This window comes from Panicum virgatum, chromosome 2N (assembly GCF_016808335.1).
Source record: "Panicum virgatum strain AP13 chromosome 2N, P.virgatum_v5, whole genome shotgun sequence".
In the NCBI taxonomy this organism is placed as follows: Eukaryota; Viridiplantae; Streptophyta; class Magnoliopsida; order Poales; family Poaceae; genus Panicum; species Panicum virgatum.
The window spans coordinates 40,539,509-40,553,974 of record NC_053146.1 but is presented as its reverse complement, the minus strand read 5'-3'; the positions used below and the strand labels follow the sequence as shown (position 1 = coordinate 40,553,974).

Here is a 14,466-nt window from a genome sequence, read left to right as displayed (position 1 = left end):
CACCACCTCCTCGCGTCCTGCCGTGGCCCTCGACGCCGTCCATGCCACCACCAGCCCGCGCCTCGCCATGGCCCCTCGCCACCGGTCTGCACCGCCTCCTCCCAACGCCGCCGCCGACCCGCACCCCGCAGTGGCCCCTCACCGCCTCCACCGTGGCCTCGCTCTGTCGTCGGGCCGCGCCCTGCCGTGCCGCCTCGCCGCCGGTCCGCGTCGCGCCCTCCGGGGAGGCCCTGGAGCTGCCCGAGCTGGAGGCCGCTGCGGCGGCAGCGATGCGTGCGTGTCGTCCCAATGCCGCGCTCACCATGCGGGAGGTGCAGGAGGACATGCACTGCGTCGTGGAGAGCGTCCTGCTCCAGTCGTGCATGCCTGTCACCATCGACAGCCGCGACGGCATCCGTCTCGTCTTCGAGGACCGAGGTCCTTGATCTATGCCGGTAGCAGGACCTGGAGGCGCCATTGAAGCACTGTCGCCCCCTCTGCGTGCATCCGCGAGGTGGCAACTGTGCTGCCGTCGCGCGAAGCCCGCACCACCGCGCCCCCGACCTGCTCACGACCATCGTCATCCTCGCCATCCTCGCCGTCGTCTTCTTCCTCCTCCGTCTCCTCCTCTACCAGTTCGTGGCACACGGCCGGGGCGGCTTGTCCTTGGGCGTCCACCGCTCCTTCGGCTCCTTGGGCAGGAGCACCCGCCATGGGCTTGATGCGTCCGCGCTCGCCGCACTCGCCGCGTTGCTGGTCACCGCATACCGCCGCAAGCCGGAGCAGGCCGACGGCGGCGGGCCTGCCTCGGCCTCCACCAGCGGCGCGGTTGGGGGAGCGGACGCACGCGCGATCGGGGCAGCACGATCGTCGGTGACCGCCGCAGGCGCACACTGGGGCGACGCGGTTGCGGGTTCCGCACGGCGCGGGGGGTGGCGGATGCGCTGTAAGGATCGATGGACCAAGAGGAGGGGGGTGAATTGGGCCATTTTCAATTTTCTAAAACAAAATAAAGCAATCTTAACCTATGCAATACTAGTAAGCCTCAATTCACCAACTGGCAAACTAAGCAACCTACACAAGATATAAAGGATACAACAAGATATAAAGCTAAGCAAGGTAGAGCTAAGTTATGATCTCTAGGGTCAAGCACATGAATAAATTGCATGAAAGTAAGTGCTTGAATGTAAAGAGTGGGCAAGAGATGACCGGATTTTTTCCCGTGGTGTCGATGTGTTGGCACACACCCCTAATCCACGTTGTGACACTCACTAAAAGTCTTGTCACCTCCCAAGTCACCGAGACGAGGGTGCTCACTAAGAGTCTCCGTTCACCATCCCGTCGTGGTGGAGCTCAAGCCACGTACAATCTTCTTCGGGCTCCCACAATCAACTTGGCAAGCTCCGCAAGAAACACCTCAATCACCAAGATCGTCTAGGTGATGCCAATCACCAAGAGTAACAAGCTAGAGCCTTCACTTGAGCAAGAACCGATCACCAAGAATGGATGCACACAAGCTTTTCCCTACTCAAGTCCTTAGCCTTGCTTCTTGGATGATTGAATGATCAAATGAGTGGAATGTGAAGCTCAAGGTGGCTCTCAACAATAGAATGAGTGTATGAGTGTTGCCTGGTGTCAAGAGACTTCAAAATGACCCATTGGAGGGGGGTATATAGGCAGCTCACGTGGATAGAGCCGTTGGAGAAAAGCTGCCAGAAAAGTACACAACGCCGGTTAATCCGACGGCCCTCCAAAAGTCATCGTCGGTTTAACCGATGAATGTAAACTGCCCATTTGAAATACTAGCCGTTACAGCTCGGGCAATTTAACCGACGTATCATTGGTTTAACCGGTGAGTGTAGTTGTCCACTGATCAACTAAAAAACCAACTCTCTGGACAATTGCACCGACGCTAACTCAAATCCTTTGTCGGTTTAACCGGTGAGTGTAAGCCTGAAAACCCTCTGAAAAACCGACTCTCTGGACAACTGAACCGACGTTAATTTTAAACATCGACGGTTAATCCGGTGAACACTGTGTCCAGACTTCAGCAACTGCGTTTAACTGATGTATAGAAAATTGATGTCGTCGGTTAAACCGGTGATAAGACTTTTTCTTGATTTTGCTTTTTCTAATCTGAGTCTTGAATGAAATCCAAATATTCTTGAGATATGAACTGAATAGCACTTATTTGAGCTTCCAAGAACCTGAGTGACCAATGTGTGCATCCATTTTTGATTGATCATGTCCATGCTCAAGTTACTTGGCCTTAACCCCTCTTAATAGTGCGACCTCTATAAAACTATAAAACCTATACTAACCTAAGTGTCCTTCTCAACCTTGCGACACTTAGGACTAGAAAGATCCTTAGTCTTGTTATATACTTGAGTTGAATACCGAGATCGCCTTTTTGAATAATGAAATTTAGGGGCCTCTTTAACATATGATCCAATGAGCGATAAGATTTAATTAAGCTGCACAAACTCATTAGTCACAATAATAGTTGTCATTAATCACCGAAACTTACCGTGAGGGCCTAGATGCTTTCAATCTCCTCCTTTTTGGTGATTGATGATGACATAAACAATAACTTAAACGAGTAAAGCAAGAAAGATTAACGCGCGAAAAGAAACGCACAAAGAGCACGAAGGCTCGAACAGAATCCATAGACATGTCATAAAGAGCAACACGCACAAGAGTCTAATATACATGTCCATGAACTAAAAGCCAATAAAGATACAACAAACATGTACTGGCATCTACGATCAACTCTGCTAGCTCTACCCTCCCCCTGACTCCAACTCCTCTGTGACTCCCCCTAACTCTCTCCCCCTTTGGCATCAAAGCACCAAAAAGGCGAGCTACGGGTCCTGCTGTCGCGGCACGGTGAGGAAGCGGTCCATGTCGTCGTCGTCGTCGTCGGACGGAGAACCCTCGGTGATGGACGAGAGCTGTGGGTTCGAGCTGACTGGAGGTGTAGCTGTCATGGAGGCTCTCGTGCTGGCACTGCCTAGGAGAGGATCCGTAGAAGTCGTAATCGGGTCAACAGAAGAGGTGTCAGCATCTGAAGACGTGACTGCTGAGACTGCTGGCTGTGTCAACTGTGGAAGTAGGGACTACTCTCCTCCTCCTCCCCCTGAAGGTAGTGCCTGTGGTACGATGGGGAGGGCGACTGACTGAACCACTGACGGTGAGTCCTGAGAAAGCGTAGTCGCTGCAGTGGCGAGAAGATCTGACGACTGGCAGACCCAAGAAGTGCGGACAACGAGAATGTGGTCTCCAGTGTCGTCGAAGAAGCTGGAGCTGCAGTAGAGGCTGGAGCTGGAGTGACTGTAAGTGTAGGTGCTCCCATACCTTGAAGACCTGGCTGCTGCGGGGCTAGTCCGGAGTGAGAGTATAGCTGTGTGATCATGCCGAACATTGCCATCATGCCCTGCTGCATCTGCTGAAACTGAGCGTCTGTCCTCTGAGTAACTCTGTCAAGTAGGCCGACAAACCGCTCCTCAAATGCAGCTCGCTCTAGAGCAGCCTCCCTCTGGATGGCAGTGAGCCGGGCTCTCGTCTAAAGGTTTTGTGAAAATATCCACCAATTGCTCCTCGGATCTCACACCTTGAAGAGATATGTCTCCTTTAGCTTCATGATCACGCAAGAAGTGATGGCGAATATCAATGTGCTTTGCGCGAGAGTGTTGAACCGGATTTTTGGCAATTTTTACGGCACTTTTATTGTCAGAAAGAAGCGGAACCCAAACTAGTTTCACACCAAAGTCCAAAAGGGTTTGCTTCATATATAGGATTTGGGCACAACATGCACCGGCTGCTATATATTCCGCTTCCGCGGTGGGCAAAGCCACAGAATTTTGCTTCTTACTTGACCAAGAAACTAGAGAACGCCCAAGCAAGTGGCAACCCCCGGAGGTACTCTTGCGATCCACACGGCTTCCGGCAAAATCCGAGTCCGAGTATCCCAAGAGATCTAAGCTAGCGCCCTTGGGGTACCACAAGCCTATGCTTGGGGTGTGCTTGAGATACCGAAGGATCCTATTCACAGCTGAGAGGTGTGATTCCTTTGGGTTTGCTTGAAAGCGGGCACACAAGCACACACTAAACATTATGTCGGGCCTAGATGCGGTAAGGTAAAGCAAAGGCCCTATCATAGAATGATAGAGGGATTGATCAACCGGTTTACCATCCACATCCAAGTCGAGATGCCCATTGGTTGCCATGGGTGTCTTGATCGGCTTGCATTCATCCATCTTGAACTTCTTCAAGATATCTTTCGTATATTTTTCTTGATAGATGAATGTCCCTTCCTTCAATTGTTTGACTTGAAAACCAAGAAAGAAGGTCAATTCGCCAATCATGGACATCTCGAATTCCCTTCGACTTGAGAGAACCCTTTTGCCACAAGTCTTGCTTTATTGCGTATCATCACCCCATGTTCATCTTGCTTGTTTTGGAAGACCCACTTAGTGCCAATGATGTTCTTGTCTTTCGGAGGAGCTTCGAGGACCCAAACTTCATTGCGGGTGAAGTTGTTCAATTCTTCTTGCATGGTCATCACCCAATCCGAGTCCTCAAGCGCTTCCTCTATGCTAGTGGGTTCAATACAAGAAACAAACGAGTAATGTTCGCAAAATGAAGCATGCTTAGAATGAGTTCTTACTCCCTTGGAAGGACTCCCAATGATTTGATCAATTGGATGATCCTTGAAGATACGACCATGCTTCACTAGTGGTGCATGCGTGGATGTTTGTAGAGATGGATCATGGATGACTTTGTGCTTGTGGTGGAATATTTTTCTCTTCTTGTTCTTGCACTTGGGGTGTTGGTGTTGGAACACTTTCTTGAGATTATAGATCATATTTTTCTTTATCTTCATCCACTTGGGGTGCCATGGAGGTGCTTGGTGTAGACGAGGAAGGTCCTCCCCCTTGAAAATTGCCTTCATGCACCTCTTCCGGCTTGATATCCCCAATGGACATCTTCTTCAAAGCTTCTTCAATCTCCTCATCACCTACATTGTCATAGTCAATAACCTCCTCTTGGGAGCCATTAGATTCATCAAACTCCACATCACATGTTTCTTCAACTAACCCGGAGGTTTCATTGAATACTCTATATGCTTTGGAGTTTGATGCATAACCAAGAAAGAATCCTTCATCACATCTACTCTCAAACTTACTGAGCCTTTTCTTCTTATAAATGAAGCATTTGCAACCAAAGACTCGAAAGTAGGAGATGTTTGGTTTCTTCCCGGTGATGAGTTCATATGGCGTTTTCTTGAGGAGTCGGTGGAGATACACCCGGTTGGATGCATGGCAAGCCGTATTGATTGCTTCCGCCCAAAACCTCTCGGACGTTCCATAATCATCCAACATTGCTCTTGCTAGAGTTATTAGTGTTTTGTTCTTTCTTTCCACCACTCCTTTTTGTTGAGGTATGTAGGTGGCGGAAAACTCATGCTTGATACCCTCTTCATCGTACCATTCTTCAATCTTCATATTCTTGAACTCGGTGCCGTTGTCACTCCGGATCTTCACAATTGGGGAGTTGTACTCCCTTTGAGCTCTTCTTGCAAATGTCTTGAAGACTTCCGGAGTTTCACTCTTATCGCCTAGAAACATGACCCAAGTATAACGTGAAAAATCATCAACGATTACTAGGCAATAGAGGTTACCACCAATACTCTTGTATGTGGTTGGACCAAAAAGATCCATGTGAATTAGCTCGAGCGGCTTGGAGGTAGACAACATCGTCTTGATGGGATGATGTGTTGCAACTTGCTTTCCGGCTTGACATGCACTACATAGTTTGTTCTTGTCAAAGGTGACATACTTCAAGCCGGTGATCATCCCTCTCTTGTGGGCTTTCTTGAGGTTGCTCATGCCAATATGAGCAATTCTTCTATGCCAAAGCCACCCAAGAGACGACTTGGTGAAGAGGCATGTCATGGAGCTTATTTGCTTTGAAGAGAAATCCACCAAGTAAATGTTGCCATGCCTAAACCCCGTAAATACCAATGACTTATCTTCTTCAAAGGTTACTACAACACCATTCTCGTCAAAGGTACACGTTAGTCCAAGATCTCATAATTGAGCAATTGAAATAAGATTAAAACTAAGTGATTCTACAAACAAGACATTAGAAATAGATAAATCTTTAGAAATTGCTATTCTACCCAAACCTAAAACTTCCCCCTTGAGTTATCACCATAGGTGACATGTTCATGATCGCCGGGGTCTTCAAGAGAGGTGAACATGCTATCATTGCCGGTCATGTGTTGAGAGCAATCGCTATCAAGTACCCAATGTTTTCCACCAGCTTTGTAGTTCACCTACACACATGAGAATCATTTTTTAGTTTTTGGAACCCAAACGAGCTTTAGGCCTTGCATATGTGTGACAAGAGCTTTGGGGACCCAAAGTTGCTTGGGGAGCTTCTTCTTTGCTTCCTTTGTGAGCTTGCCAATGAATTTGGCCTTCACCTTGCCCTTTACCTTACTCAAAAGAAAATTGTTATTTTGATGCATAGACGAGTAATTTTTAGGTAAAGTAGGGAAATGAAGTGATGGCATGGGACACTCCCTAGTGTGGTGCCCGGTGACTTGCAAATGTTGACAATATGATCCAACTTCTTTAATGAAGCTAGTCTTGATCTCCGGAGAAGGAGTAGTGCCTTGGTTTGGCTCCAGAAATGAACCAAGACCTCTCTTGCCATAGTCACGAGCATTGTTGAAGAGAATTTCCTTGTGGATGTATTCTCCTCGTGAGAGCTTCTCCACACTACTCTTGAGGCTTGCCACTTAATCCATCAATTCCTTTTCTCTAGAGGGAGCAAGCTCGGGCAAAACATTAGTAGCATTTGCATCATTGAGTAGGTCATCACATGAAGTAAAAGCATTGATCTTTTCAACATTTTATTGATAGAGTTCTCAAGACTCGGGTCAGTTGCTTCATAGGCAAACTCAAGCTCTTGATATTTGTGAGCCAACTCCCTATGCTCTTGCTTGAGCTTTTTGTGAATCTCTTCAACTTACTTAGCAAGTGCAAGTGACTCATGGTGCTTTTTGAGCAAGTCATTGTACTTGCCAAGCAAATCAGAGTGAGCTAGCTCTAGCTTGGCATGAGTGCTCTGCAGAAGCTTGACCTTGCCCTTTTCCCTCTTGATGACGAATGTATACTCATTGATGAGGTTAGCAAATTCATTAGGATCAAGCTCATCATCACTATCACTATCACTATCCTCCTCACATACCTTTATGTTACCTTTTGCCATGAGACTCATAGGAGGTAGAGGTAGCAATGGTTCTTCATTGGTGAGAGCAATGGTGATGATGTATTCTTCATCACTTGATTCTTCACTTGATGAGACATCGGTCACCCATTCTTGTTTTTTTTCACCAAGAAGCTTCTCTTGGTGTTGCCTTTCTTCTTTGGGAAGAGCTTGGTCTTCTTGTCATGGCTCTTCTTCTTCCCAAGTTTCTTGTTTTTGTTATTCCTTTCATCTTCATCATCATCGCTTGAATCATGGAGAGATGTGACCTTTTTCTCCACAATTGTAGTATGTTTTGTTCTTGACATCTTCCCTTGGCCGGAACATTCTTCTTTTAGGGTCAAAGTTGTAACCCTTCTTGTTGATCTTGTCACTCAAGCATGTGAACTTTCTCATCATGAGAGCAAGTTCTCCATCATCTTCATCATCGGATGAGCTTTCATGACGATCATCTTCTTCATTGTTTGAGCTTGATTCTTGCTTGATCATCTTGAGCTTGCGGTGCTTGTTGACCTTGGTTTTGAGAGCGATTGATTTGCTTGAAATTGGCTCTTCGGACATATCAAGAATACCCATTTCATGAGCGCGAATTTCGCCCACAAGCTCTCCCACTTCCATCGTATCAAGATTCTCCTTTTGAAGCATAGCATTGATGATGTTGTACTTGGGCTTCGGAAGGAGCATGAGTATCTTGCGGTTGATGGAGCCACTGCCAATTTTAGATATTTCAAGTGTATTAATGTCCTTGACAATGACATTCAAGCGAGAATACATATCATCGCAATTTTCATGAGCTAGCATTTTAAAAGAATCATACTTAGATCTAAACAAATGATATTTTTGCTCACGAACTTTGGTGGAGCCTTCATGAATTTCAATGAGCTCCTTCCAAATATCACTTGCCAAGTCCATGCCATTAACTCTAGCAAAGACTTCCTCACTAATGGCTTCGAAAATTGGATTTCTAGCCTTAGCATTCCACTTGAGTTGTTCCGGGGTGGGAGTTCCGGTGAACCCGGTCTTTGTTGCTAACCACACTTTGGGGCAATCGCATCAAGATATGCGGCCATGCGAACTTTCAAATAAGCAAAGTTCTTGCCATCGAAGTGAGGAGGCGATCCACCCATCTTGGCCATAGCTCTAGGCGGTGAAGCCTAATGATCCAAATGAGCAACGAGGCTCTGATACCAATTGTAAGAATCGATGGACCAAGAGGGGGGTGAATTGGGCCTTTTTAAATTTCTATAACAAAATAAAGCAACCTTAACCTATGCAATACTAGTAAGGCTCAATTCACCAACCGGCAACTAAGCAACCTACACAAGCTATAAAGGATACAACAAGATATAAAGCTAAGCAAGGTAGAGCTAAGTTATAATCTCTAGAGTCAAGCACATGAATAAATTGCATGAAAGTAAGTGCTTGAATGTAAAGAGTGGGCAAGAGACGACCGGATTTTTTCCCGTGGTGTCGATGTGTTGGCACACACCCTAATCCACGTTGTGTCACTCAATAAAAGTCTTGTCACCTCCCAAGTCACCGAGACGAGGGTGCTCACTAAGGGTCTCCGTTCACCATCCCGGTGTGGTGGAGCTCAAGCCACGTACAATCTTCTTCGGGCTCCCACAATCAACTTGGCAAGCTCCGCAAGAAACACCTTAATCACCAAGATCGCCTAGGTGATGCCAATCACCAAGAGTAAAAAGCTAGGGCCTTCACTTGAGCAAGAACCGATCACCAAAAACGGATGCACACAAGCTTCTCCCTACTCAAGTCCTTAGCCTTGCTTCTTGGATGATTGAATGATCAAATGAGTGGAATGTGAAGCTCAAGGTGGCTCTCAACAATAGAATGAGTGTATGAGTGTTGCCTGGTGTCAAGAGACTTCAAAATGACCCATTGGAGGGGGATATATAGGCAGCTCACGTGGATAGAGCCGTTGGAGAAAAGCTGCCAGAAAAGTACGCAACGCCGGTTAATCCGACGGCTCTCCAAAAGTCATCGTCGGTTTAATCGATGAATGTAAACTGCCCATTTGAAATACTAGCCGTTACAGCTCGGGCAATTTAACCGACGTATCATCGGTTTAACCGGTGAGTGTAGTTGTCCACTGATCAACTGAAAAACCAACTCTCTGGACAACTGCACCGACGCTAACCCAAATCCTTTGTTGGTTTAACCGGTGAGTATAAGCCTGAAAATCCCTGAAAAACCGACTCTATGGACAACTAAACCGACGTTACTTTTAAACATCATCGGTTAATCCGGAAAACACTGTGTCCAAACTTCAGCAACTGCGTTTAACCGACGTATAGAAAATTGATGTCGTCGGTTAAACCGGTGATAAGACTTTTTCTTGATTTTTCTTTTTCTAATCTGAGTATTGAATGAAATCCAAATATTCTTGAGATATGAACTGAATAGCACTTGTTTGAGCTTCCAAGAACCTGAGTGACCAATGTGTGCATCCATTTTTGATTGAATATGTCCATGCTCAAGTTACTAGGCCTTAACCCCTCTTAATAGTGCGACCTCTATAAAACTATAAAACCTATACTAACCTAAGTTTCCTTCTCAACCTTGCGACACTTAGGACTAGAAAGATCATTAGTCTTGTTATATACTTGAGTTGAATACCGAGATCGCCTTTTTGAATAATGAAATTTAGGGGCCTCTTTAACATATGATCCAATGAGCGATAAGATTTCATTAAGCTGCACAAACTCATTAGTAACAATAATGGTTGTCATTAATCACCGAAACATACCTTGAGGGCCTAGATGCTTTCATGCGTGAGCGGCAGAAGTGGCAGCGCCGCCCTCGTCTACAACTCTGTGGCGCACGGCTCGTCTTCAGCACCGGCGCAGGAGTCAACGGGACCGACGGTGGCTGCACACGCAGGGCCGGCGTCGGGCACAGGGGTGCAGCCGGTGAGCGGCCATGGGGTGGCGCCGTCCGGCCTTGCAGGGAGGAGAGGGGAAGATGACGAGTGGGTCTAACTGGGGGCAATATGGTCTTTTTTCCCTTTATCTGAGCTAAAAATGTTTACTTTATTCGGTGCGTGTGCTGGACACCAATCCACTCTTTCGCGGTGTGCGAGGAACAAAATCCATATTGGTAGTGTGTTCTGTACAAATTCACTCTTTGGCAGTGTCCTACACACAAATTTCCCATTAGAATATCTAGGTGGTGGCCACAATTAGAGGCTAGTGGTAGGATGCGTTGCCGCGGTGGTGATATTTCCACATGAAGTAGGAATGCTTGTGGCAAGGGAGGCGCATCCACAACTCATTACTTTTGGCTTGTAGCGGCATTGAGCAGGGATATTCAGGGTGAGAGTGGTGTCAAAGATTTTTTAGTAGGATAGAGTTTATGCATGTGAGTTATGACTTATGAGGAGGATGGTATGAAGGTGATTCCGGTGGCAAGGGTGGCACATGAAAAAGATCACAATTTTGGTTTAGCATGGCAGTAGGCGAAGAGTGCTTATATTCGGGGACCAGGAATCCTACTACCAAAGATGGTGTGGCTAGAATGGGAGTGTATGGGAGTTATATGGGGTACAAGTGTAATACCCCATTCTATTAATATCTTGTCTTGGCTCGGTCCACGTGCATGGCCCAAGCTCTTAGCTACACATGGCCAGTTGTTTTTGTTACCACTTGTAGGTGTAGCGGAGGGTGACGAAGTCCTATGCCAACAAATCAGAGAAGTTGGCTGGGCTCAATGCAAACACACCCTTATCCACCTAGTACCCATGGCAACCAATATAACTTAGTTTTTATACTAACATGACAAAAATGGGTGATGTCGGGTACATTTTCTCACTAAGCATTCAGAGGGTATATTTTGTGGTGATAGAAGCATGGTGGGAATCTTCAAATTGGATCACAATGTGATCACTACAGAGTCGGGATGCAAGTGGGTACCTAATAGTATTGTCTAGATCAGCTGATTAATTACAATGGCATGCAACTCTAGTTTATTTCTTCTCTGGAATTAATTTGGTGGAATATCATTGTATCTCAATCGACTTATTGGATCGACCCAATGACCCAAAATATTTATGACTTACATCCTTACTACCGAGTACCGAGGGCTAAGACAAAATCCAAGTAATTGACAAGCATGTACAGTCATCCATATAAGATGGCAAGATTGCACAGATGGACAAGTATCATTGCCATAACTTTTCTTAAAGCTAGCAACATGTCATGCCATTTCACCTAGCCTGCAAGGCACGTAGGCACATATACTAGTGATGGGTATGCATGCACATTGTGATCGATGAGCATGCTTTTATTAAATGAATTCTTTGGAAAATAAGAAAAAAAGGAAAATATACCACACATGCTTGAGCAAATCAAGTAATAGACACCGCCTGCCCACAGCCTAGCTCAATAGCCAGCTGGCTGCCTATTGTTTCCATGGCTTGTGTATAAGGAAATCTTGAGCATGTTTGCATAAAGTTACACGTGGGAATTTGATAGTGATGAGTCATGCTCTATACATCGTCTTGCACATAGATACATCAAGTGTCTACATTCACAACAATAGACAACACATACACATAGTACACATGATACAACACAAAAAAATACATACTCTTTACACCTAATCCGATTGAGTGAAAAACACGATGCTCTGCAATGATCACCAACAAGATCACGATGACCCGTCACTAGTCTTGTCCCAAATGGATACACATAGCCCCAATGTTAGCAGCGTGAATACCGCACCAGTCTGCCTCCTTTGCATCATAAAGATCTTGCGATAGCCAGAGCAGAAGCTCACATGTGCACATCTCAACAAAGGTTAGCCATGCCACCAACCATGTAATATTGCTTTGTCGATGGCTGGGGGTGGGATGCATCGGCATTTATGTCCACTGGAATCACAAACCGAGGCATGCAAACAAGAGGAGATCACATTAGGCGCGCATGCAAAGATCTTTTAGATGGTGAGGCACCAGCCTTTATCAGTCGTGGCACCAGCACAAAAGCATCTGTAGATATGATGCGTAAGAACAAGCGTGGCATAGTTGGAAAGAACAAACATCCAGTTGCTACTAGAAACAGACAACACCGGATGAAAAGGGGGAGAGGGTTCGTGGAGAGGCTTCTGCAACAAGTGGCTTTGCTAATACATGCCTCTAGCCTATTTAAGACACTGCAGTCCCTAAGCAATTGCGACACAGTAACTTGGGCTACAACCACTTAGAGCTCTATCTGAGGGATCTAAATTTATCGATTAGCAGATTAAGAAGTGTTTGTACATGTATGTCACTTGTCATTTTATAAGTACACTACATTTTCCTTATTGCTTAGTATTATTGTTTGCTTAACTTGTTGGTGATCCTAATAATTTAATAAGGACCAAGAGAACTATGGGAGACCAGCAGCAACCACAGGGGATGAGCATCAGCGATAGCCTCAAGCTACCTCCAGGGTTCCGGTTCCACCCCAGAGACGAAGAGATCATCAACTTCTACCTCACACCCAAGGTTTTCCGAAGGGGATTCACCAGCATCGCTATTGGAGAGGTCGACCTTAACAAGACAGAGCCATGGGAACTCCCAGGTACATATGCACTCTTTACAAATGCACCTTGATTGGTCCATGGATCATGGATGAAAGATTATGAGTTGTGAATTAATGATGTGTGAATTGCTTGGTGCAGGAAAGGCAAAGATGGGGGAGAATGAGTGGTACTTCTTCTACCAGAAGGACCGCAAGTACCCAACGGGTATGAGGGCGAACCGAGCCACGGAGGCGGGCTACTGGAAGGCTACTGGCAAGGACAAGGAGATCTATGGAGTCACAGGAGGGGTAGCGCCACCGGTGATCATCGGCATGAAGAAGACTCTTGTCTTCTACAAGGGCCGAGCTCCTAGGGGTGCAAAAACCAACTGGGTCATGCACGAGTTTAGGCTCGAAGGCAGCAACAGACTCCCTAGCCCTACATCAAGCTCAACCTCCACTGCCACCTTGAAATATTCGTCTGCTTCCAAGGTGGTAGCAGCACTACCATTCATACATCCATGCATATTACTTTCTTTACTTGACCTAATATAATTTTGTTAACATTCTAAATATGAAATTCACACAGGATGAGTGGGTGGTATGTCGTGTATTTCACAAGACCACTGGGATCAAGAAGGTGCCTGGGCCTGCGTCATCGTCTTTCGACATTGCTATGGCCTATGCTGGGATTGATCAGAGCAGTGTCCCCATGCCCATGCCAATGCCAACGCAATATCCCATCCTACCATATTTCACCATGGACCCAGCAGTACCCTACTACTCCACTACCTGTGCGAGCTCCATGTCGGTGCCACCCGTGATGCCGCCTATGGCAAGTGTGGGCAGTGCTGGGCATGATATGAATGGAGCTCAATTTGGTAACCCAATGGCCAACGTGTCGTCAATGTCCTTCTTCCATCAGATGGGCATGGAGGCAGAAGGCACCAGTAGCTTCATAGCCACACCTGAGAGTAGGCATTCATGAATGGTGGCTGCACAACAATATATCTATAGTTGCATTGCAAGCATTTTGTGGAATAATACATGGTTTCTATACATATATTTTCGTAACTAGCAAGGCATATGTGTGTATAGGCATGTACTAGTATATCCACCATACCATTGCATGTGTATATGTGTGTTTATTCACAATAGTCATGGCGCATGTGTGTATGTGTGTATTCTATATTCCATAAATACCAAAACATATGTCGATGGTTGTTTTGTAATAGGCAGACAAATTTGTACATATTATTACCATGAACTTATCATGTGAATTAAGTATGTTGTTTAATTATAAAATTGATTGTCAAATCTACCATGCATGGGTTACACTTTGTGAATTTTACTTTTGGGTACTGCTAGTATTTATGAAGGCTGATATGTTTATAGTTGAACACATGATAACCACATGGTTTCTCCGAGAATCATGAACACAATGAACTCACGTCCAACCTTGATCTAGTCCGCCTAGTTTCTTATCCTTGCATTGTAATGCAGGGACTTCCTCATCCCTTTCACAACAAATACAAGCATTCCTACAAAAATGTGCCGGCTGCCAAATATGACCACTGCTTGCAAGGCATGAACTCTGTAGCTGGTGGCTAGGACCTCCAAGGTCTCCACCCCTCGCTTTGATCCCAAGACACACCCAAAGAAGATATGGTCAATGTCTTCCACCATCTCACAA

General features: G+C 46.0%; 1 protein-coding gene across 2 annotated transcripts; it reads left to right on the top strand.

Moving 5' to 3' along the window:
- Positions 1–12,667: 12,667 nt before the first annotated feature.
- Positions 12,668–14,070, top strand: LOC120660467 (NAC domain-containing protein 79-like). 2 transcript variants are annotated; one of them, XM_039939009.1, is made up of 3 exons: positions 12,668–12,833; positions 12,934–13,209; positions 13,361–14,004. In XM_039939009.1, the coding sequence occupies exons 1-3, from the start codon at positions 12,668–12,670 to the stop codon at positions 13,759–13,761; spliced, it is 843 nt and encodes a 280-aa protein (XP_039794943.1). In that variant the 3' UTR covers positions 13,762–14,004. The 2 variants fall into 2 exon arrangements, with proteins under 2 accessions (XP_039794943.1, XP_039794944.1); XM_039939010.1 differs by lacking the exon at positions 12,668–12,833 and having other exon boundaries at positions 12,937–13,265; positions 13,363–14,070.
- The last annotated feature ends 396 nt before the right edge of the window (positions 14,071–14,466 follow it).

Excerpts from the sequence above, each read along its gene's own strand:
- LOC120660467 (XM_039939009.1), top strand. The coding sequence starts at position 12,668 with ATGAGCATCAGCGATAGCCTCAAGCTACCTCCAGGGTTCCGGTTCCAC. Across the intron at positions 12,834-12,933 it reads AGAGCCATGGGAACTCCCAG|GAAAGGCAAAGATGGGGGAG; the intron begins GTACATATGCAC and ends TGCTTGGTGCAG. Across the intron at positions 13,210-13,360 it reads AGGCAGCAACAGACTCCCTA|AGGATGAGTGGGTGGTATGT; the intron begins GCCCTACATCAA and ends TGAAATTCACAC.